Source organism: Rutidosis leptorrhynchoides, chromosome 4, assembly GCF_046630445.1.
Source record: "Rutidosis leptorrhynchoides isolate AG116_Rl617_1_P2 chromosome 4, CSIRO_AGI_Rlap_v1, whole genome shotgun sequence".
Taxonomy (NCBI): Eukaryota; Viridiplantae; Streptophyta; class Magnoliopsida; order Asterales; family Asteraceae; genus Rutidosis; species Rutidosis leptorrhynchoides.
In genome coordinates this window covers 414,709,570-414,733,823 of record NC_092336.1, presented here as the reverse complement: position 1 = coordinate 414,733,823, position 24,254 = coordinate 414,709,570, and the positions used below count along the sequence as shown (strand labels likewise).

General features: G+C 37.4%; 1 protein-coding gene across 1 annotated transcript; it reads right to left on the bottom strand.

Annotated features, from left to right (window-relative positions):
• Nucleotides 1-14,212: 14,212 nt before the first annotated feature.
• LOC139844164 (probable CCR4-associated factor 1 homolog 11) lies at nucleotides 14,213-15,207 on the bottom strand. Its single transcript, XM_071834368.1, has one exon. The coding sequence runs from the start codon at nucleotides 15,156-15,158 to the stop codon at nucleotides 14,319-14,321; it is 840 nt and encodes a 279-aa protein (XP_071690469.1). The 5' UTR covers nucleotides 15,159-15,207; the 3' UTR covers nucleotides 14,213-14,318.
• Nucleotides 15,208-24,254: the final 9,047 nt, after the last annotated feature.

Below are 24,254 nucleotides of genomic sequence, written 5' to 3'. Positions count from 1 at the left end.
TAGTTTAACATATATAAACTTGTGTCTAAAAGCGTTTTGGTTAAATGTGTCGGGAACTCGCTTATCTTTTTCGCACTTAAAAGTCCCGGGGACAGCCCGTTTTGGCGCGGCGCGCCAGGTAGGGGGCGCGGCGCGCGGGTATGCTGTTCAGGATTTTTTTTTTTGTTGTGAAAATTAACGGGTTTTGTCGTGGTTTGGTTTGGGTTGTTACAAGTGGTATCAGAGCATGGTCTAAGGGATTTAGGTGACTTGAGATAGGTGCCTAGACTTAGACTTGTGTGTGCTTAAATTGTTGCGGGACTTGTAGGATTACGGGTCGGAATGGGTTTAGTTAGTGCCTTGTTATAGGTTGACTAACGTTTGTATTAGTAATGCGGATATTATTAATATGTTATTTGTGTTGTGAAAATAATTCTCGCGTATGTTTGTATCGCGTAGAATCTTGTTGTGTTTGTTTATATCATCGAGCGAGACGGTCGTTGTACTAACAAGTCGATGCGGCGTGTGTGCGTAATAAGAACTTGCAAACCTTATTACGGGTGCAAATCGCGTCTAACGAGTGATGTACGACGAGTGTTTAGCAAGATGGGACGGAGTTGTGCGTGCGATTTTATACGTTCGTGATCTAATCGTTTTGCATTTTGAGATTGACGACGCGAAACGAGATCGAGGCGAATAACGTGGAGTTTAACGCTAGAGTTGAGGCCGCCGTTGCGGAGCAAATGAGAGCGTTTCGAGAAGAAATAGGTAGGAAGTATTCCAAACTTCAAAGTAGTGGTGAAATGGAGCGTTATCTTAAGAGCTTCATGAGGACTAAACCCCCGATGTATGACAGGAAACTGGATCCTTTGGTAAGCACAACTTGGATTTCGGACGTCGAAGGGTGTTTCCGTACTATTGATTGCCCTCCCGAGAGAAAGACGAGACTCGCTACGAGTTTGTTGCGGGGTAGGGCGAGGGATTGGTTGGATGGTAAGACTGATCTTGTCGGTGGCGAAACGTTTATGGCCTTATCGTTGGGACGAGTTTAAGGAGGAATTCTTCGAGGAGTTCCGGACTTCGGCCGATTTGTGGGAATTGCGTAATGAGTTGCGAAATTTGCGACAAGGATCTATGGATTTGAGTACTCTCAAGACGACCTTTATGGCGAAGGCTCGTTTTTGTCCGGAGTATTTGGGGAATGATCGTTTGTTGATGGGGGATTTCTATCGGACCTTGAATGATGACTTGAAAAGTAAAATTAGTCGGGGTCAAGCGAAATCGTTTTCGGAATTATTCGACTTGGCTAGAGGTTTCGAGTCGTATTCACGATCGAAAAAGGGTGAACCTTCAAGTGAGCGAAGGGTCGTTTCTTATGGTGCTCCGAGTAAGAGGGCCAAGGGTCCGAGTGTGAGCACGGGTGGTACGCGAACGGGTATGTCGGATTCTAGTGCGGTTAGATGTTACAATTATGGCGTGAGGGGTCACAAGTCTTGGGAATGTCCGGTACCAAAGGGTGATGGTATGGTGTGCTTCAATTGCCAAAAAGAAGGACATCGTAAGTCGGAATGTCCCAAGTTAGCGGGGACGGGTGCGGCCAGGAGACGTTAAGGTACGTTTAATTTTGATAAATATGTCTTCTGATTATTTATCAAATGCCGTTTGAGTTTGAGTTGCGTGCCTTTGTTGTGCATGTTATGCTATGGGTGACGTTCCTAATGGAAGTACCCTATGTTGATGATTGATTGACGGGCGAAGGGCGTAAGACTTGGTGCAACCAAGCATTCCTTAGTATTTGGGAAACGTTTCTACCAAGCCACGGAAATGGTTTTGGTGTTTGGTTGTTAAGCGCGTGTTCGCTTTGATGTTGAAGTGACGAATCATGAGGTTCGTCGGTTGGTTGGAACCCTTGAGATCGAGTGTTTTAAATCTCGATGTGTGTTGGTAATGGAGTCTTTATGACGCGACATTAGGTGCCTCTTTTATACCTACTAGCGTGGTGTTCGACTCCGATTGTGTTGCGGTACACTTTTCGTACAAAGTGTTTAAGGGTTGGTTAAAATCCTTCGTGTGCTCAAGGTTGGAGCAAGATGTGGTAATGGGTCGTGTGAGCCCAATTGTTGGTAAAGTCTACCTGTGGTAGCATTGTGCGGTTGTACGAGTTGTGGATATGGAACGTGGTTCTAAGTGGGGGAGTTACACTCCCGCACGAGGAAGTTTTAGTGTGAGATTTCGGATGATGCTATTGGTAGATCCGAAAAATGTTGTCGAGACCTGGTTGGGTCGATTTGTGGTAGAGTACAATTTCGGATAAATTGTACTTATGGTTTGGATTTGAATCATCACCGAGGTGGTAACGTGGTAAATCTCGTTGAGAGATAATGGACGTGTTTGGCGAGCAAGGTGAAATCCTCTGGTTAAGGGAGGTGTGTGTCGGGTTCTCTTGTGGAGAATTATTGTTTGGTACCTATGTTTGGTATAGGTGGTTCTTGCTCGATTATGGTATGGTTGTTTGATGAAGCATGATCTTTAGGGTCCGCTGACTTCATCATGGGAATACGTGATTGATGGAGCATGACTTTCGGGGTCCGCTGACTTCATCATGAGCGTGGTGTTATATCGGTGAAGCATGATCTTCGGGTCTGCTGACTTCATCCGGTGTTGTGATCGGTGAAGCATGATCTTCGGGTCCGCTGACTTCATCCGGTGTTGTGATTGGTGGAGCATGACCTTCGGGGTCCGCTGACTTCATCAAGGGAGTAGTGTTATGTCGGTATGGTGTAACACTATCGGGAAATGCGAGTACCGGTGGGAAATGCGAGTACCATTCCTATGTTGACATTGTGAATCCCGTGTGGTTTCGGATTCACGATGACGCGTGTAGTTCGGCCAACCTCGATGTTGTGGAAGTGAATCTCGTGTAGTTCGGATTCACGAATGACTCGTGTGGCTTCGGTCATTGTATTGAGGAGTGAATCTCGTGTAGTTCGGATTCACAATTGACTCGTGTAGTTCGGTCATTCCTCCGGGATAGTGACTCTCGTGTAGTTCGGATTCACTATGGCGCGTGTAGTTCAGCCATTCCCGATTGTTGTTGTGGTGAAGGTAGTGAGTCGCGTGTAGTTCGGATTCACTAGGGCGCGTGTGTTTTCGGCCAGCCTTCGTGTCGTGTGATCTATTGGTTGTTTGATACACCAATGGTAGGGTCGTAAGGACCATGTTGCGGGAACTATCGGTCGTTTTATACGTCGATGGTGGGGTCGTGAGGACCATGTTGTGGGATTAGTGAGGCGATAGTCGTGTTTCGCTCACATGTTTGTTACGGATGTGACGATGGTTGATTTCGTACACCTTGGGTTTTGCGTTTCCATGGTCGTTTTGGGCGCTATCGGTTCTAGCCGTTGGATTATGATGTTACGGTAGTTGTGTATTGGTCGTATGGCGCACTACAAGGGATGTTTAGTGATTGGTGTAATCCGTAAGGGTTCGTTTGGTTCGGTCTTCATCGTTTCGGGTTGTTGACCTTAGGTCGATATTTGGTTGTTTTTAGCATTGTACTTGGAAAGGGTACACTATAGGGTTGATATCTCGGTTCGAGATTGATTGAGTTTCCCGATGTGAGGGATTGAGCATGGTTTTAGTGCTCGGATTGTGATTTGTTAAATCGCGTGTGACGATTTTGGTTGTTAGAGGTGATTCATTGGGAAGAGTTGCCTAGGAAAGTCGGATTGGGACATATGTTTGAGGACCGTGGAGTGTGGTCCGTTTGGTTAAGTGACGAGGATCACGAGGACGTGATCGAGTTTAAGTGGGGGAGAGTTGTAAGACCCGAATATTTATCTTGTATACTTGTGTATTATGGTGTTCAAGGGTGTGGATTTTATTGTATATAAATTAAAATGCAAAAGAAACTGTTCCAGTAGGATCGCGCGCCGCGCGGGTTTGGGGCGCGCCGCGCCATTTGGCGCTGACAGAATCCTTTGTTTTAAATTGGTTTAAATGAAGGGTATTTGGGTAATTTTACTTGGGGCCGGATTTGTGAGCCACATTAGCTGGTTTGGATCAGTTTTGGATCATTTTCACATCCATTCATCACTCCCAACTATCTAGAGAGAGAGAGAGAGATTCTAGAGAGAGATTTAGGGTTTTGGTGAAGAAGGAGGCCGAATTGATCAAAAGCTCGAGTTCTAAAGTTGTTCCTTTCGTTCCTAGCTACGTTGTGGTAGTATTGGTAAGCTCAAACTCCGAATTTCATCTATTTGATTTGATATTCAAGTTAGGGTTTGAGTTAGTTTGATGAAAAAACCCTTTTAGATGATGAAATGGGTTTAGTGATGCTAGTAATTGGGTTATTGTTAATTGTTGGTGGATTTTGGGTTGGTGAACTAATTGGCCATGTTTAGGACTTGAAATTGAGTTTAATCACTTAAGTTAGTGATTATGAAAGTATTGAAACCCATTTAAGGTTATTTTGTTGACTAACTTTGACTTTGGGTCAAATTAGGGTTTGGTGGTGATTATGACCCAATTGGCGATTTAATGCGGTTTATAAACTTGAAATGGATTAAGTTGAAGTATAAAACCAAGTTAAATGTGTTTTGGTGTTAAAACTTGTAAATGGTGAGATTTTGACTTAATGGGTCAAAACTAGGGTTTTAGTGTCAAAATGGGTATGACACGTGTTTAACACTTGAGTTCGGCTTTAATTGGCATATTAGGACCATTCTCACTTGTGTTAGTGATTATTGGTTAGTTTTGGGCACGGTTTGTGCTTGGAAGTGCATTTGGGTCGAAATTACACTAAGTGACGAATTGGGTTGATTTGTAAATCCACTCTAAGTGTATTGTTGTAATTGTGATAATGGAATAGGTATTTTCTATTGGCGGGTTGCGGTTTACTTGGAAGCTTTCTTCAAGACTTCAAGGTGAGTGTTAATATCCTATGTGCATATGTATGTGTAGGATGAGTGCGGGTCGGGTGAAGTGGTTCTCGGTTATAGAGCTCACTTCACATATAGGTGGATTGATGGACTTGGATATAGGTCCAATTGGCACGGTTGTGCGTTTTGGTTGACCACCTTTGACGAGGTGCACCCTTTGTGTGTACGTTATCACATGGGCGTGTGATGTGGATTATATAACCCCAATGGCGAAGGGTTATTATTGTGAGTGGAATAATTATGCGTTCATGTTTAGGGCGTATTTGTTTGTGGATGTTATGGTAGCATCGAGTGTGAACCACGAGCCGGTAGCACTATAAAATAATTGATGTGAACCACGAGCCGGTAGCATCGAGTGTGAACCACGAGCCGGTAGCACTATAAAGTAATTGATGTGAACCACGAGCCGGTAGCATCGAGTGTGAACCACGAGCTGGTAGCACTATAAAATAATTGATGTGAACCACGAGCCGGTAGCATCGAGTGTGAACCACGAGCCGGTAGCACTATAAAGTAATTGATGTGAACCACGAGCCGGTAGCATCGAGTGTGAACCACGAGCCGGTAGCACTATAAACGAGTGAGACTCAAATGCGTATGGTCTGAACCACGAGCCGGTAGCACCATAGCGTTATGGTTAACCTTGGGTGTTTTTACGCGTTGTTATATATGTATATTGTATACGTATAATGTTGCATTGTCGTTATGTGGCTAACCTTATGGGTGTAGCTAATTGGCATCGTTCACATCGTTACTGTGAACTTATATTTGTTGATATTATTAGCTTGGTGCTTAGTGTTTGTACGGTACGCCTAGACTAGCTTGCCTTTATGCTTGAACGTTCGGTATGCGGTATTTGTTATTTGGGTGGCGTATTCATTTTATACATATATATGTATGTAGTATATTATCACTCACTAAGCGTTAGCTTACCCTCTCGTTGTTGACTTTTTTATAGATTGCATGCGGACGGTGGCTCGGGTAAGCGCGAGGACTAGAAGACTTGCATAGTTGCTTAGAGACTTGCTTCTGGATTGTTTAGGATTGGGTAGCGTATCCCCGATCGCCATGCTCGGCTTTATTGTGTATTAAAAGTCTTATGGTCAAAAACGTGTAATTGGTACTTAAGTGGTAATTTGGGTCGATGTGGGCCCCGCTTTGTAAAATTCGTTCACACCTTAGTTATGTGCTAGTTTAACATATATAAACTTGTGTCTAAAAGCGTTTTGGTTAAATGTGTCGGGAACTCGCTTATCTTTTTCGCACTTAAAAGTCCCGGGGACAGCCCGTTTTGGCGCGGCGCGCCAGGTAGGGGGCGCGGCGCGCGGGTATGCTGTTCAGAATTTTTTTTTTGTTGTGAAAATTAACGGGTTTTGTCGTGGTTTGGTTTGGGTTGTTACACAAGTCATCTCATTCGTTGTCTTCAAGTCGTTCGGAAAATCCTTTTCTAAGTAGTTTATTATTAAAACCTATTAACGTATTTTTTTGTCGTAGAATATTTTCGAACATTTTACGAGATGAATTCCATCTAGTATTATTATCAAAATAAGGACCTATCATTGTGTCGTTACAAATTTTAACGAACTTTTTATAGTTATGATATCGTTCATTGCTTGTACGATAAATCGTCACTAATAATCTTCGAAATCTATTTTTTTACAGACTATAAAATTTTAACAATCTTGAACTCCCAAGTTTATAATATGAGCAACACAACGTGTACTAATAAATGCATCATTTAAAATCGGTTTAATTCGTAGTTTTAACATATCAATGACACTATCATTGCTAGACGCATTATCTAGCGAAATTGTAAAAACTTTATCGATTAAATTATATGCTTCTAAGTGTCTTGAACGGATTTTCTAATATTATTACTGTTATGCGGATAAGTAAATATTTTAAATCGATAGTTCGTTTCATTAATAGTCAAAATCGAGATGAAACCAATGAGCGGTAGCGGCTAAATAAGAATTTCCAGTTCCGTGTGTGGCATTCCAAACATCACATGTTATAGACACATTATGTTTATATGTTCGAAAACCTTCAATTATTTCATTTTTAGCCTTTTTCATAATTTAAAGGCGTCACGTCTTAAGGTAGTACGACTTACATTGCTATATCGCGGTTGTAGCGAATTCTGAATTAGCGCTGTCAGCCTTGGATTGTCGAAGTGGTTGAAGGGAAGCCCTTGTTGAATGACAAATCTTTCCCGAGAGCTTCGACATCGTATTCAAAATCGAGCCATTATGCCGAAGTGTTTGTTGTGTCGGGTCTCTTACATTTGCGCTACAACTTATTTCAAGATGTTTCCTTAACGTACTACTACCCAAAGTACCTAGGAACTTTGAACATTGTATACAACGAGCTTTTTCGTTACCATCATTCATTACACACAACTCGAATTTAGACCAAACGTCGCCTTTTTACTTTGTTTCTTTTTTGTAATCAATATCGGCCATGGTGTAACATTGTGAAGATGTTCCAATGGAAGCAGAACCGTAAGTGGAAGCTTGTGAATTATCCATTATGTGATAAGTAAGTAGAGATAAAGAGTATTATAGTGTAATTAGAGATTTAGTAAGAAATTTGAGAGTGAATGTTGGTGCATTTTAAATCAACACAATACAATCTATTTATAATACTCAATGTGGGGGTAAAATGATAAAAAAAAACAAAACTCAAAAAAATAAAAAAATAAAACGGGTAGAATTTTAAAAAAATACGGCTGTTTTTATTGAAAAACCGGATCGGATCCGGATAAAAACCGGATCGGATAAAATCCGGTTTTTATCAAGTTTTCTTTAAAAACTGGATCCGATCGGAATCGGATCTTGGATCCATATCCGGATTTTATTGAGAACCGGTTCTAACTGGATCGGGTTTAGGATCGGATCTGGATCTGATTATTTTATGCACCTTTACCACCACTTGCCGATTAATGTCAAGTTTTGCTTTTAAGTGCACCAAGATTAAAGTCGACCCTCCTCGAAAGGAAGAAGAACTTCGTCTCACTTAACTCACAAATTTTTGAGTTGTCCCTCGACCCACCCCAAGCATTATTATTCATTTAATTTATGTGTTTACTCCCTCTCTAAAAGAAGCCCAACATTCATTGGACTCACTATACTAGAACCCTTGCATTGCATCGGTAGTATCTAATGTGGACCATTTCCTTTGTTTTCGATAATTATAATTACTATAATTTATTTATTTATGAAAACAAAAATAAAAAGTAGTCTAGTTGAGAAGATGATTCCATTGATAAAGTGATGATTTCGTTTATGCTATATTCAATTTGCTTGAGACCATGTCCATTCCATAAGACATAATCCACAGGTAACGGAAAGCTGTAACTTGACATGAAAAATATTTACAAAGGCTTGTGAGGAAAAAACAAAGTGATAAAATTTGCTATTCGAAATGTAAACTATCTATTATCTATCTATCTATCTATTATCTATTATCTATTATCTATTATATCTTATATCTTATAATTGGGAGTTTATGCTAAGATAATCACATGCTTGATAGGGTTGTAATATATGCTTCAAGTGTTGTAAGTCAATACTATGATGATGTAATATTTATCCATTCATATTAATATTTATAAATAATAAAACTTCCCTTCATTTTAGTACATAGTATCTTTTTATTTACCCAATCAAATTAGTGTCCTTCTTTAATACTCTACCATATACTTACTATTTGAAATTCAAAATTTAGATTTGTGTGTTCTCCATATTTCATCAGTTTCTTTCTTTTCATCTTCTTTGACTCCATAAGCTTCGAAGTCTTCAACCCATATCTTCATCATCTTTTACTACTATCTCTCCATCTCCATAAAATTTTTTACCAAAAATTCATTTATCTTTTCCAGATTCAATTAGGTGGGATTATATCGCGATTATTTCCAGATTCATCATCTAATATTTTCAAGTTCAGATTCAACACGATTAAGGGGTTGGCCATTGTACAGTCTCTCATTGAGATTAATTACCCATAAGTTTTCATATTCTCTATTTCTAATCTACCAATCTTTTACATCTTATCTCATTTTTAAGCTTCATAAGAATACATTCTCTATTTGAATCTTTTCATTATCTTTAATGCTCTAAACTAAATGTTATGTTAGTTAACAGCAACGATTGAAAGAATTACGGCAGCGGATCCATTCTAAAGACAAGGAAAAATAAAATCAGGGTTTGTTTATGTTTTTCAATTTCATTAATCGTATGTGTTATTAGGGTTTATTGATTCTTGCTTAATCAATGTTTGTATTTGATATTCATTCTCTTTGTATTTCAAGTTCTGTTTATATTTGTTAGTATTGTGCTTACCTTTGCTTTTGTTGCTTAAGGGAGAGATCAATTTTTAATAAGGAATTTGAAGGGCAATGAAAATATCATTCTGTATATGATGTTTTTTTTTGTTCCTTTTTAGAGCATATACTTAGATTAGATAAATATATATTCAGGCTTCTCATTCTTTTTTATTAGGTTTTTTTGTTATATATCACATTACATGTTAATAGAACAATTAATCATAAATTTCGGTTGGTAATAACTACTTTATCCTCATCTTTTTCTTCTGTTGTTTTGTTTTTTTACCTGATCTGTTATGCTACTAATCCTTATGTCTTCTGATGCTGATGCGTGTATTAACATGTTAAGTTATGTAGTTCAAACAAAATATGATCTCCTTTATTGACGCACAATATGTGTTTGATGAAACGATCGAGAGAAAATTGTCTATAAGCATGTGTTAGGTACCCATGTTGATAGAGTTAATCTGGATCCTTAGAGTATACAATGTTTGAAGCCAAATCGGCTTTTTGTCTCTCTCGGCTATATGATTGTTATTTTATTTTAGTTGCACTTACAGTTTGAACACCACTTATTTTTCATAGATTGATTTTGATATAAGTTTGACTTTGAATTATGATATGAATATGAATGATACAACCCATTTATTTGTTCAAGATGTGGTGGTTGGCCAGGTTATGTGCTTTGTCAAGTAGCTGATCTAAAGTAATGAAGCGTTGATCATCACAATTCAAGATAATATCATTCTTTGGGTTATGTGCTTTGTCAAGGATAAGGAAACTGAAGGCTTTGTTAATGCCTTTACTGTTTTTACATCTTATTGTAATTTGAATTTTTACTTTCATCTTTATTGTTTTTATTGTGATTTAAATATTGTAGGTGATCAGTGAGCATGCTTGCTACAAAAGTTGTGCCATATACACTAAATTTTTATTTTGCATTTGAAATTTGTCATAACTAACAAGTATATGTGAGATTATGTGAGATTGACTTTAACATAAGTATATCAAAATAATAAAAGAATTGCACAGTAACCACAATTCTTTTTTACGTGGGAAACATTATTCAAAGTATAGTATTAATAAAACATGGATGCCACACTCATTTTGTAAGTGGGCTGATTGTAAAGAATTACAAGCCGTTATTTTTGCAAGTAAATGTTCATTTGCAGGTGATTAAAGCTGACACTCAAAGTCATTAGTTTGGTAAGGGTTTTGTTTTGATTACAAGCTAATAATAATTGATTGATCATATCAGTCATCTGCAGAACGTAATATATAAAGTTTAATACGCAAATCTTAATTCTAAAGTAAATTATAGTTAATCAACATCATATAATCTTACTATATAAATATAATTTAGGTTCCAAACCTATATCACCGCATAAACATGTAACATTATGTTTCTCTTTTATTTTGATTATGATATGGTTATTACGAGAACCGCCTAAACAGGACATACATAAATAAAAAAACTTTAAAACACAATAAGATTGCAGTTACGACTACTAATAAATCAACATAAATACAAGTACAGTTACATATACACAAGAACATATGAAACTTTACAAATACTAGAACTTACGTAATCGTATCGCTGAGACCTGAGTGAGTATCCCTGAAAGTGGAGTCACAACAGAACAAGGTTCTACACTACATAATACATACACAAATCTTAAAACTGAATAGTGCTTTTATAGTTTTCAACATAGGGTGATAGGTTATCTATACTCAAATTCGTCAGATAAGTGAACCCCAACCCCGTCCCTTGGAAAGAAAAAGGTAGCACCAAAGAAAGGAAAGAGCTAGAGAATGAAGAGTAATGATTTCAGCAAGAGCACCCGGACGGACTACTATAGTGAGTCTAGTGACTACTAGAGTAGAGTTCCTTAATACATTAAGAAAAGATGTTCACAGGGGCCAGAAAGACTCGGTCATAGGAACTTAGACCACCTACGCGCTGGTGAAAACCACCTCGACCGGATCAGAGTAAACAACAATGTCGAATCAGGCCGCCCCTTGAAAGAATTCACACGCGGCCACCAGCTTTCCCAAAATAAGGGGGGATCTGCTGCTTACTGCTCACGGAAACATCCGACCTACACATAATACATACGCAAATCTTAAAACTGAATAGTGCTTTTATAGTTTTCAACATAGGGTGATAGGTTATCTATACTCAAATTCGTCAGTTAAGTGAACTGACTAACATTTTACATAGCAAAGATTTGAAATGGTAACCGGTAAGACAATATACAAAGCGTGAAGCAATGATCAATAGCTAGTCACTTTTCAAATTGTCACTTTTCTTTTAACTGCAAACATATCATATTTACACGAATGCGAGTAAATTGTCAAAAGATGCAAACTTGCAAAGCATGCATTCTCATAAAATTTCAAAAAGCAGAGGAGCATCAAATATAGTTTGACTATTTAAATAATCTAACCTTGTATAAGACAGTGAGGGCAGGATCATAAGCATATGAGATCATTCAACACAGAATCGGAAAAACTCTTTTCATTACCGTTCATCATAAAAGAAAGAAGCAAAATGATCATGTTTTACGCACAAAAGATCATATCTGATATCTCCCACCATAAAGCTTGCGACTTTTCACATGGTATCCAGGGAGGAAGCTGCAAAACCATTTAATTGGACAACGAAAAATCATAATCATGATTCAGAGTTTGTAGTTCAGACTTACAGGCGACAGCTCAGTATCCTCCGCGGTCATTATAAGTGACAAGCTCATACACAAAATGTTGTTAACAGACAAAACCTGTTGTAACATGACAATATCACAACACCATAAGGTCTGATACAGGAATACATTATTCGAAATATCACATCATCATCTCTAACCAGATAAATAACAAACAATGTACAGATTTTTTTTTTTTTCTTTTTTCTCTGAACAGCAACAATCCTCATACCCATTCCCAGTAGTGTGAATAATGTATACATATGAATGCTAGTAAATTAAGCCGGTGCACTACATTAATAACCACTAAGAAGCACACAATGAAATTTTGTACCACCTACCACAATGAAACGTTGTAAAACAGTGTTGATGCCATGTCAGAAGAAAGGAATATTAGACCTGCTCTAATTCGTAGACTACACCATAGAACTTTTTTGAGCATGAACTCCCGAGAGTGTATTTAAAATTAGAACAAATATCTTATAACTATTAGCAATATGCATTTAACCATATTGAGTTGGTATATAACGAATGATCAATATCAAAACTAAACACCCACTGACCATAGAATATGCAGAGAAGTGAGAACCAACTAACGTGAGAATATTGCAAAAATATTAAACTCCAACAGTAAATCATTAACAAAGAGTGAAGCAAAAATCACAAGCTAGTTACATCTCAATATCTCATGTTGTGTATATCTGTTAACCGCCTACTTGTCATATCTACTTAAATGCAAGAAGATGTGAGCTTTTAAAGTGTGTACATTTATTAAAAAAACAGGGAAGAGTAGTAGATCCATCAGCCTTCTATTTTACTAGGTATAGTGATAAACATTTTGCAACGCCCACCAAGTACAACTTGTTTACAGATTTAAATGGTCTAACCTCCCATATAGGTCATCGAAGGCGCATGCAAATCCTCATGTGAGATACATTTGCAGAAGCAGAAAGATTACTTCATAGCCACTATTTTCACTGCAAAAAGCTGTCATATTCCGTAGACTTACAGAAAAAATTCTTTCCACCCAAAGCTTCAGGCCGCGACGTCACTTGAACATCTTTCATGATCATTGTATTTGACAAGCTCATGAAAACAACTTTACCGACAGACAAAACTGTCCAAACATGAAAAAGTTAGAACACTAAAAGGCTTACAATAGAAACTCATTGTTTCAAAATACCCCATATACTTAAGTGCAAAAAAGATGAGTCAAATTCATATATAATAGTGTGTTAGTAATGGGTTGGTAATGCATACATAAATCATCCCAAGATAGTCTACTTGTTTGGATCCTGATATCATCACATGAGATCTTAGGTTCAAACCTCACTAGAAGCATATGTTGGGTTGGCCAGGGTAAGGGTTCAAAACGGTCATCGACCCACTTAGGCCGCAAGGTGTCAAATAATGAACAAATGCATTATGTAGTTGACCACAATCACAAAGATACTCACAAAGCATCCTACTTTTCTCAATGTCTCAAATAATGAATAAATGCATTTCTGTATTAAACCAACATCACGAAGAGAATCTGCATACCTCACAAGAAGACGATGAGCTGTAAGCTCGAGAGCTCATCTCGGTAACTCTCTAAACCTTCAAAATTGACAAGCGTACAAAAGCAACATTACTGACATAAAGATTAAAGAATCTGTCCAAAAATGATGATATTCTGTTATGCCAACAACATAAGTCCTTATAACAAGAACCAATATTTATAACTGTATATAGGAAATCACATTCACTTACAGGATACATAATAAGCAATGTACACAAGCATTTCTTTGTCTTGCTTATTACAGCTATACACCCAATTTCAAATGTATTATATGTGTAGTATGTTTGACTGTGTACATATTCTCAGTTATGTTCGTGTGTATAGTGTATGACAGTACAACAATCAGCATACTTAATGGATATAGAGCACTGATAAATGAATTTTCAAAAGGACTGATAGTCGAAGGCCCATAACTTTACATTTATTACTCCGTAACAAATTTATAAAACAATGAGCACATATATCACAAGATGGCCTAGTAAGAGGTCTCAAACCTCACTAGTAGCACATCTTAAGGTGCACAAGAAAAAAGTTTGAATGGGCTTAAAAGGGTGGCCGAGGAGAGGGTTCGAAAGGGTTAGACAAGGTTATGGTGGATTAAGCCACATCGTTTACCATTTATGCTTATAAGAGCATAAATTATAAATTATATATAATATTGTACACTAAGGTGTGCTAAATAATATAGAGAATAAAGAATGATAACACTTCAAAGGGGAAATGGTATTAAAACAGCCAGAAATTTACATCTTCTACTAATAATATATGATTAAAAAGATGAAATCCTACTAGCTACCACTGACATTGACATTTTAGAAAAGCTCTAATCCATAGAGGACACCAGAATACTTCTCATGACCACCAATGCAAAGCTTCCTGATCTTCTGAAACGCATGCCACGTTAGTAAGCTATCAGACCCGGCTTGATGACATTTCCCAACCGCCCGGTCCACATTAAGAGTCTTAGCCACCCGGTCTAACCCACCATAGAGTCCTGCACAGTACCTCATCAAATGCTTAACATCATACACCTTATCCCCAAAAAAGGTCTTCAATAACTCAACAAAACGGGTCAACTCATCAGGCAAAACCCGACCCGTTAAAATCTTAATCAAATATCCAAAATCATAACCGCTATGAAAAGTCACCCAACTTACAGTATCATTACACACCAATCCTGACGCCATCATCAATTCAGCAAATTCTGTCGTATCAATTCCGCAATCAAGATTCTTTTCAAAATCAATCCCTTGTCGTTTCAATAACTCAACCGATTCAGATGAATGCTGGTCACGTGACAAATCAAAATCCTTAAAATTGAACTCCCAAATATACCGTGTGTTGTTATTAACTTCTCCAAGATCCGGTAAATTTCCGTTTGAATCGGTGAATGTAAGACCGACTTGAATCAATTTCAAAACGTCGACGTTTGATTTGAGCAAAACGTAATGTTCGTTAGGGTTTTGTCGACGTATGACATTATCGCCGGCGTTTGGCCGGAAAACAACGCCGGGAAACTCAGTGTCCATCGAAACGTACGGATATTTGTCAATTATTGATTCAATTAAACGAAATTCAGATTTTAGGTTAAAAGCGTACACAGATCGTACAACAATATTTGGTGGTGATGAACAATATCCTTTGATTGACATGATAACGGCCGTTGAATCCCCAGATCTGATGTGATTATTGTTAGATCTGTATATATATATATGACAGAAAATTCACAAAGGCTGTGGTGATTGGCAGTCGGTCACGGTTAATTTGGGAATTTAGGGTTTGTAATTTAAAAACGAAATTGTAAAAGAGGGATATATAGATACAGAATATAGATATAGGTTTCTAAAGGACGTGCTAAAGTGAGTGGGAATGAGGTGAGAGAAGTGAATGATTTGTGGGCCCGCCTTCGTAATTAGAAATGAAAAATAAAGTGGATTGTGGAGTTGTACATGGTGCAATAACGCTTGTTCCTGTATTGTTTGCTTTTTCTTCAAGCTAATTACCGTAAAAGGTACAGAGAAAAATGTTATTTATTCTTTGATTTTAATTTGGAAAACTGCCCCATCCATGATTAATTTGGTAAGTTCTAAAATAGATTTTTGTAAAGACTTATCCATTAGGTTTCACGTATTAAGATAACGTTTTGAATTTTACAAAAAGATTTGGTCTTTGTAAAAACTATGTAAATGTGAAAATAAAAGTTACCATCATTATTTTTTTTTTTTTTTGAATATGATAAACGTAAAGGCTACGATTAAACATTCTGATATATATTTAATTGGGTAAATGTGTGACATTTGAGGATATATATGATCAATTTAAGTGTTTAGAATGAGCTTATGTGATATTTTACTCTTTAGATGGATAAATATGTGATATTAGATGTTAATAGATATATGATAACATCCCTTTCGTATTTATAACTAATCGTTGTCAAAACTTGTAACGACCCGACCTCGTTATACCAAAAACACACCTAAAAAAAAAAATTTTGGGTCAGTACATCTGGACGGCGTCCAGTACTGAAGACTTGGACGGCGTCCAAACAATTGGGACGGCGTCCCAATGAACTGTCAGGTTCTGATCTCGGGTTCCAAATTACACGAACGAAAATCCCGCTTCCCGATACTTTCAAACGAAAACTTTTTCACAACATGTTATAATAAGTAAAACTAAGAGGTTTCCATCATCAAAACAAGTTTTACAACACCGGGCCCACAATGTCCCGTTTTACGAATTTCGTTCAAAATACAAGTTTCGACCACAAGAGTTTAAATTCCAAACGACACCTAGAGCATGGTGTTTGGGGTTAAACTACCCACATCTTGGCCGAACTTTCAAAAGCTAACCCAAAAGCATCCCCTATCAAAATGAGCGGGAGACCACTAATCCAACCGAATACCTTTGCCTTTGTCCACGCCGGAGCCTAAAAAGGTAAACAACGAGAGGGTAAGCTAAAGCTTAGTGAGTGCAACAGTTATACATACATATATATAGCCCATCTACTTGCAATCGCACCCACCAAATACCTCTTACGAAAATATAACTCAATAGCATGCCGTCATACTCATAATGCTAACAACTCGTACTCTAACACAACACCACATTAGCATATACTCAATACAATATATATATATATATATATATATATATATATATATATATATATATATATATATATATATATATATATATATATATATAGCATGCTTATCCAACGTTTAACAACATAATATGGTTAACCATAATGCTATGGTGCTACCAGCACGTGGTTCACACCATACGCATTTGAGTCTCACTCTTTTATAGTGCTACTGGCATGTGGTTCACACTTTGGCGCTACCGGTACGTGGTTCACTCCTCATTTTATAGTGCTACCGGCACGTGGTTCACACTTGATGCTACCGGCACGTGGTTCACATCATAATACCCGTCACATACATGTTATGGTACTACCGGCACGTGGTTCATACCATAACATTCACAAATAAATACGCCATATACATGTACGCATAATTATTCCACTCACCTTAAAGTCTTTGTGAGAGTTAACCGATCTTGCAACCTTCAATGTAACGTACCTATTACATTAGGCACATAGTCAATCACACAATCGAATTGGTCAACCTACTCACTCACCAAACTAGCGTCATTTTGACCCTTGGTGCAATTTCGACCCATTTGCACATTTAACCCCAAGATTAGGTCAACTTCGCCAAAACCCTAACGCTAGCCCATTATGGTCTTAATACACTTTATAATCACAAGTTTAGTGTGTTTTCATACTCATTTAACAACCTAGGTCGCCCAAGACCCATTCGACCCATTTCAAGGTCAACACACCCATTTGGGTCACCCGTAACCCAAATAACACCCACTAACATTAACTACAAGTGTGCTAGTGATTTACTAAGCCTTTAAGACCCATTTACACACTTTGACTTTTCAAAAACCCTAGGTTAGTCATCTTTGAGTCTTCATGACCCAAACTTACCCAAAAACCCCCAAATCACTAACAAATGGGTTTTATACATATCACTAACCCAAACCCTAACCCTTAAACAATTAATAGTAAGGAAATCACGGTTAAGACTTACCAACACAATCACTATGTAGCTAGAGACTAGATGAACAACTTTAAAGCTTGCACTAAAACCTGATTCAACCTTCTTCTTCCTTTATTGGAGCACTCTCACACTAGAACTTCCTCTCTCTCTCTAGAATTTAAGTAGAAATGGATAAGGGTGGATGGAATGGAGTAAATGAGGCCCCACAAACTGATCTAGGGCCTTAAAGTCGTTCTCCAAGTGCAATTACCAAAATACCCCTTCAAAATATCTAAAAATAGAACAGCTGGCCCGCCAGAACATTTGGACGGCGTCCAAACTGTCTGAACGGTGTCCAGTCCTTAACATTGGGACGGCGTCCCACCCATCTGGACGGCGTCCCAACCACCTGGGAAGCAGGATCTTACAACTCTCCCCCACTTGAACCGGATTGCGACCTCGCAATCCAAGCCGCATGACAAGCAGGAAGATACACTAGAACAAACTCTTCGGGCTCCCAAGTGAACTCGGAACCTATACTATGACGCCATTGAACTTTAAAAGTTCTCACCTCCTTATTCCTCAATCTTTTGACCTTCTCGTCGAGTATAGCAATCGGCTCCTCAACGTACTCTAACTTGTTGTTTAGCTCAATCTCGTCTAAGGGCACCCATGATGAATCATCCGCAAGACACTTACGGAGATGGAAAACATGAAATGTATTATGGATCCCTGCAAGCTCTTCGGGTAATTCCAAACGATACGCAACTTCACCAACTCGAGATAAAATTTTAAATGGCCCAATAAACCGAGGAGCTAATTTTCCCCATTTTCGAAATCGAATGACACCTTTCCATGGCGAAACTTTAAGCATCACCATGTCACCTTCTTGAAACTCAATCGGTCGCCTACGTTTATCGGCATACGCTTTTTGTCGATCTTGAGCCTTTTTCAAATGAGCCCGAATCATATCAATCTTGCTATTCGTCTCTAAAACCAAATCGGTACTCTCGATTTCTCTTTGGCCCACTTCACCCCAACAGATCGGGGTTCGACACCTACGCCCATAAAGCATCTCATATGGTGGCATCCCGATACTAGTATGATAACTATTATTGTACGAGAATTCCACCAACGGTAAGTGCTCATCCCAACTACCACCGAAATCAATAATACACGCCCGTAACATATCCTCCAATGTTTGATTCGTACGTTCGGTTTGATCGTCTGTTTGAGGATGATACGCCGTGCTCAATTTCAATTGTCTACCCATATCTTCATGAAACTTCTCCCAAAACTGAGATGTGAAACGGGTATCTCGATCCGAAATAATAGATATAGGAACCCCGTGTCTCGATATCACCTCCTTGATAAATAATTTAGACAAAGCTTCCGATGATATCGCTTCCCAAATGGGAAGAAACAAGGTACTTTTCGTTAATCGATCAACTATTACCCAAATCAAGTCAAACTGGGTTCTCGCCGTCTTTGGTAACTTTGTGATGAAATCCATGGTAATGTGCTCCCATTTCGGGATTTCTAAAGGTTGTAAAGTACCATATGGCTTTTGGTGTTCGACTTTAACTTGCAAACACGTGACGCATTGTTCAACATATTTAACAACATCACGTTTCATGCCCGGCCACCAATACTCTTTCCTCAAATCAAGATACATTTTCGTCGCGCCCGGGTGAATGGAATACTTTGACTTATGTGCTTCATCAAGTAGCACTCATCGATAATTCCCCATCTTAGGCACCCACACTCGTCCTTGAAAGGATAACAAACCATGCGGACCTAAGGTAATAGGCTCCGTTTGTCCCACGATTCGTTCCTCATGCTTATTGTTAACAAAAGCTTCGATTTGAGTCTCGCCAAGCTTTACAAGAAAATCGTTGGTAATAACCATGCGTAACGATCCTACTCGTATCGCCGGATGTTGACTCTTTCGACTTAACGCATCCGCGACCACATTCGCCTTACCCGGATGATAAAGTATTTCCCAATCATAGACTTTCACCACATCCATCCATCTACATTGGCGATAGTTCAAATCTCTTTGATCAAAAAGGTGTTTAAGCTCTTGTGATCTGAATAAAGCGTACACTTGACACTGGCGCCAAATTTTTCAACGCATGAACAACCGCCGCTAACTCTAGATCATGAATCGGATATCTCGTTTCGTATTCCTTTAATTGTCGAGAGGCATAAGTAATGACTTTACCCCTTTGCATTAGAACACACCCGAGCCCATTTAAAGAAGCATCACAATAAACCGTCATGTCTTCCACCCCTTCCGGCAACACTAACAACGGAGCTTGACACAACTTCTCTTTTAACAATTGAAAAGCAATTTCTTGCTCGTTCCCAATTAAATCTCGCTTTCTTTCTGGTTAACTTAGTCAACGGAGAAGCAATCTTGGAAAAGTCTTGGATAAACCGACGATAATAACCGGCCAATCCGAGAAAACTTCGGATTTCCGTAGGCGTAGTCGGTCGCCCCAACTCTTCACAATGTGGCCAAGGAATTGAACTTCCCTTAGCCAAAATTCACATTTGGAGAATTTAGCATACAACTTCTCCTTTCGTAACGTCTTCAACACACCCCGCAAATGATGTTCATGTTCCTTCATACTCTTCGAATAGAAAAGTATGTCGTCAATGAACACAATTATTGACTTGTCCAACCTAGGTTGGCACACTCGGTTCATAAGATCCATGAATGCCGCCGGTGCATTCGTAAGACCAAAAGCCATTACCACAAACTCAAAATGCCCGTAACGCGTTTGAAAAGCCATTTTCTCAATATCTTCCTCACTGGCCCGCATTTGGTGATAGCCGGACCGTAGGTCGATTTTAGAGAAATACGTTGCACCTTGGATGAAATGTCCCGTTCTTATTGATTAAAAACGTTCCATATTAATTGATTTCGTTGCGAGGTTTTGACCTCTATATGAGACGTTTTTCAAAGACTGCATTCATTTTAAAACAAACCATAACCTTTATTTCATCAATAAAGGTTTAAAAAGCTTTACGTAGATTATCAAATAATGATAATCTAAAATATCCTGTTTACACACGACCATTACATAATGGTTTACAATACAAATATGTTACAACAAAATAAGTTTCTTGAATGCAGTTTTTACACAATATCATACAAGCATGGACTCCAAATCTCGTCCTTATTTAAGTATGCGACAGCGGAAGCTCTTAATAATCACCTGAGAATAAACATGCTTAAAACGTCAACAAAAATGTTGGTGAGTTATAGGTTTAACCTATATATATCAAATCATAATAATAGACCACAAGATTTCATATTTCAATACACATCCCATACATAGAGATAAAAAATCATTCATATGGTGAACACCTGGTAACCGACATTAACAAGATGCATATATAAGAATATCCCCATCATTCCGGGACACCCTTCGGATATGATATAAATTTCAAAGTACTAAAGAATCCGGTTCTTTGGATGGGGTTTGTTAGGCCCAATAGATCTATCTTTAGGATTCGCGTCAATTAGGGTGTCTGTTCCCTAATTCTTAGATTACCAGACTTAATAAAAAGGGGCATATTCGATTTCGATAATTCAACCATAGAATGTAGTTTCACGTACTTGTGTCTATTTTGTAAATCATTTATAAAACCTGCATGTATTCTCATCCCAAAAATATTAGATTTTAAAAGTGGGACTATAACTCACTTTCACAGATTTTTACTTCGTCGGGAAGTAAGACTTGACCACCAGTTGATTCACGAACCTATAACAATATATACATATATATCAAAGTATGTTTAAAATATATTTACAACACTTTTAATATATTTTGATGTTTTATGTTTATTAAGTCAGCTGTCCTCGTTAGTAACCTACAACTAGTTGTCCACAGTTAGATGTACAGAAATAAATCGATAAATATTATCTTGAATCAATCCACGACCCAGTGTATACGTATCTCAGTATTGATCACAACTCAAACTATATATATTTTGGAATCAACCTCAACCCTGTATAGCTAACTCCAACATTCACATATAGAGTGTCTATGGTTGTTCCGAAATATATATAGATGTGTCGACATGATAGGTCGAAACATTGTATACGTGTCTATGGTATCTCAAGATTACATAATATACAATACAAGTTGATTAAGTTATGGTTGGAATAGATTTGTTACCAATTTTCACGTAGCTAAAATGAGAAAAATTATCCAATTTTGTTTTACCCATAACTTCTTCATTTTAAATCCGTTTTGAGTGAATCAAATTGCTATGGTTTCATATTGAACTCTATTTTATGAATCTAAACAGAAAAGTATAGGTTTATAGTCGGAGAAATAAGTTACAAGTCATTTTTGTAAAGGTAGTCATTTCAGTCGAAAGAACGACGTCTAGATGACCATTTTAGAAAACATACTTCCACTTTGAGTTTAACCATAATTTTTGGATATAGTTTCATGTTCATAATAAAAATCATTTTCTCAGAATAACAACTTTTAAATCAAAGTTTATCATAGTTTTTAATTAACTAACCCAAAACAGCCCGCGGTGTTACTACGACGGCGTAAATCCGGTTTTACGGTGTTTTTCGTGTTTTCAGGTTTTAAATCATTAAGTTAGCATATCATATAGATATAGAACATGTGTTTAGTTGATTTTAAAAGTCAAGTTAGAAGGATTAACTTTTGTTTGCGAACAAGTTTAGAATTAACTAAACTATGTTCTAGTGATTACAAGTTTAAACCTTCGAATAAGATAGCTTTATATGTATGAATCGAATGATGTTATGAACATCATTACTACCTTAAGTTCCTTGGATAAACCTACTAGAAAAGAGAAAAATGGATCTAGCTTCAACGGATCCTTGGATGGCTCGAAGTTCTTGAAGCGGAATCATGACACGAAAACAAGTTCAAGTAAGATCATCACTTGAAATAAGATTGTTATAGTTATAGAAATTGAACCAAAGTTTGAATATGATTATTACCTTGTATTAGAATGATAACCTACTGTAAGAAACAAAGATTTCTTGAGGTTGGATGATCACCTTACAAGATTGGAAGTGAGCTAGCAAACTTGAAAGTATTCTTGATTTTATGAAACTAGAACTTTTGGAATTTATGAAGAACACTTAGAACTTGAAGATAGAACTTGAGAGAGATCAATTAGATGAAGAAAATTGAAGAATGAAAGTGTTTGTAGGTGTTTTTGGTCGTTGGTGTATGGATTAGATATAAAGGATATGTAATTTTGTTTTCATGTAAATAAGTCATGAATGATTACTCATATTTTTGTAATTTTATGAGATATTTCATGCTAGTTGCCAAATGATGGTTCCCACAAGTGTTAGGTGACTCACATGGGCTGCTAAGAGCTGATAATTGGAGTGTATATACCAATAGTACATACATCTAAAAGCTGTGTATTGTACGAGTACGAATACGGGTGCATACGAGTAGAATTGTTGATGAAACTGAACGAGGATGTAATTGTAAGCATTTTTGTTAAGTAGAAGTATTTTGATAAGTGTCTTGAAGTCTTTCAAAAGTGTATAAATACATATTAAAACACTACATGTATATACATTTTAACTGAGTCGTTAAGTCATCGTTAGTCGTTACATGTAAATGTTGTTTTGAAACCTTTAGGTTAACGATCTTGTTAAATGTTGTTAACCCAATGTTTATAATATCAAAAGAGATTTTAAATTATTATATTATCATGATATTATGATGTACAAATATCTCTTAATATGATATATATACATTAAATGTCGTTACAACGATAATCGTTACATATATGTCTCGTTTCAAAATCATTAAGTTAGTAGTCTTGTTTTTACATATGTAGTTCATTGTTAATATACTTAATGATATGTTTACTTATCATAATATCATGTTAACTATATATATAACCATATATATGTCATCATATAGTTTTTACAAGTTTTAACGTTCGTGAATCACCGGTCAACTTGGGTAGTCAATTGTCTATATGAAACCTATTTCAATTAATCAAGTCTTAACAAGTTTGATTGCTTAATATGTTGGAAACATTTAATCATGTAAATATCAATCTCAATTAATATATATAAACATGGAAAAGTTCGGGTCACTACAGTACCTACCCGTTAAATAAATTTCGTCCCGAAATTTTAAGCTGTTGAAGGTGTTGACGAATCTTCTGGAAAGAGATGCGGGTATTTCTTCTTCATCTGATCTTCACGCTCCCAGGTGAACTCGGGTCCTCTACGAGCATTCCATCGAACCTTAACAATTGGTATCTTGTTTTGCTTAAGTCTTTTAACCTCACGATCCATTATTTCGACGGGTTCTTCGATGAATTGAAGTTTTTCGTTGATTTGGATTTCATCTAACAGAATAGTGAGATCTTCTTTAGCAAAACATTTCTTCAAATTCGAGACGTGGAAAGTGTTATGTACAGCCGCGAGTTGTTGAGGTAACTCAAGTCGGTAAGCTACTGGTCCGACACGATCAATAATCTTGAATGGTCCAATATACCTTGGATTTAATTTCCCTCGTTTACCAAATCGAACAACGCCTTTCCAAGGTGCAACTTTAAGCATGACCATCTCTCCAATTTCAAATTCTATATCTTTTCTTTTAATGTCAGCGTAGCTCTTTTGTCGACTTTGGGCAGTTTTCAACCGTTGTTGAATTTGGATGATCT